Source organism: Anoplophora glabripennis, unplaced genomic scaffold, assembly GCF_000390285.2.
Source record: "Anoplophora glabripennis isolate ALB-LARVAE unplaced genomic scaffold, Agla_2.0 scaffold276, whole genome shotgun sequence".
Lineage (NCBI taxonomy): Eukaryota > Metazoa > Arthropoda > Insecta > Coleoptera > Cerambycidae > Anoplophora > Anoplophora glabripennis.
In genome coordinates this window covers 124434-126296 of record NW_019416521.1, presented here as the reverse complement: position 1 = coordinate 126296, position 1863 = coordinate 124434, and the positions used below count along the sequence as shown (strand labels likewise).

Sequence of the window (1863 nt, the reverse complement as noted above, 5' to 3'; positions counted from 1 at the left end):
GTGGAAATGAACGGAAAAAAGTGGTAAGCGAAAAACGTGATTTTACGTAAAAATTATACAGTTAACCAGACTATAAACAATCTTCCCCCCATTTTTATGACTGTGGAAACTAATATGTTATTGTACATAATATTTAGCATCTATAGTGATAAATTCAGCTTGCCGAAACAAAAAGTCGCGTCCAACTCTATATTTCCTGGCCTATACAGCTATGTTCGATTACTTGTGGTTCAGCTGCATAAACCGAATTTCCTGGAATTAAACAAAAATTGCACAATATGTGCCAAAATTGGTTTCATTGACATTATACTTTTTGTTTGGTACATTGTTTATAGAATGTTTACGAGATTGATAATGATCAACAAGCTTCTTTGATAACACGTCACTTAACGAGACTCATTCGATTGAGATACATATTCGCTTAGTATGCCACCAGTCGTCAAACCATCAGTGCGTATCTCGTTGAATTCGACCTTGACAACATTTATATTATAATCTTTTAATGAACTCAACCACCGAGATAAAAATGGATAACGCAGTTGTACCGAAAATATACGAGACAGTGAAGAAAGCTGTGAACGGAGACATAGAGAATTACGAAATCATTGTGCAAGGCTCCAACGAAAAGGGAGAGGGATACCTGGGCCAGATTTTCTTCCTCACCTTACGAGACAAAACTACCGGTAAGCAGCTGAATATTGTGGTGAAGCAGGCTTTTTCCGAGCAAGCTGTAAGAGAGATTGGTCCCATAAGGGACGTTTTCCTTAACGAGATTTACTTTTACACGAAAGTGTGGCCGAAACTCCAAAAATTCCAAGAAAGAATTCCCAAGGAGTATCGTTTTACCCACCTAGCAAATTGCCTGGCTACCATTTCCGAAGAGAATTTCGAAAGATTAGTACTGGAGAATCTGAAATGTCAAGGATTCGTGATGCACGACAAGAAACAGGTCGTGGAAAAGGAAAAGTTTGAGTTCATTTTCAAATTGTACGGAAAATTCCACGCAATGTCTTTCGCGTACAAAGCTTTGTACCCTGAGGAATTCTCTGAGCTAACCAGAGGATTTCGCGAAGTATTTGAAAAGTTTTTCGAGAAAGAGGTCACCGTGGATTTTCACAAATATGCTCATGAGCAGTGCTTAGAAAATCTAGAGCCAGGTGTGGACGACGCAATTATTGAAAAGTACAGGCATTACGTTGATGATGTAGTTAAGTTATTTATGGACAGTTTGGCCAACGGCAAATACACCGCTATTATCCACGGTGACTGCTGGAGTAACAACATGATGTTCAAATATGACGTAAGTTATCTTTACTACGTAAATTAGTTACTTTTGCAAATCACTGTTAAATTTAGGAATAGTTTATGCATTTAAAAATAATAATATAGCCCAGGAAAATAAGCTGGGAAATGACCATTTCGCGACTTTTTGTTTCGCCAAGCTGAATTTATCACTATAGATGCTAAATATTGTGTACAATAACATATTAGTTTCCACAGTCATAAAAATAGGGGGAAGATTGTTTACAGGCTGGTTAATTGTATATTTTTTACGTAAATTGACGTTTTTCGCTTATAACTTTTTTCCGTTCATTTCCACGAGAAAACAGTAAGGTACTTTTTTTCGTCTTCAAAAGACCTACAAAACTAGCGCACGAGCATAAAAAAATATTGATTAGATCAAAAGTTATAAACAGAAGAAGTTTATTTATTACTTTTGAATTAAACATTTATAAACTGCGTTATTATTACCAGAACGTTTTGGCATCGCATCCTCTCATTCCTTATCACTGTCTAATAACTCACACGAAATCTGGAATCGGTAAGTTGAATAGTTTACAAGTTATGGCCTTATAAACAAAT

At 36.2% G+C, this 1863-nt stretch overlaps 1 protein-coding gene across 1 annotated transcript in view; it reads left to right on the top strand.

Moving 5' to 3' along the window:
* The first annotated feature begins 415 nt into the window (after nt 1–415).
* Nucleotides 416–1863, top strand: part of LOC108907557 — a 14593-nt gene continuing 13145 nt past the window's right edge. Inside the window, exon 1 of the mRNA XM_018711295.2 lies at nt 416–1300. Coding sequence (XP_018566811.1) covers nt 503–1300 — 798 coding nt within the window. The 5' untranslated portion in view covers nt 416–502. The remainder of the gene's footprint in view (nt 1301–1863) is intronic.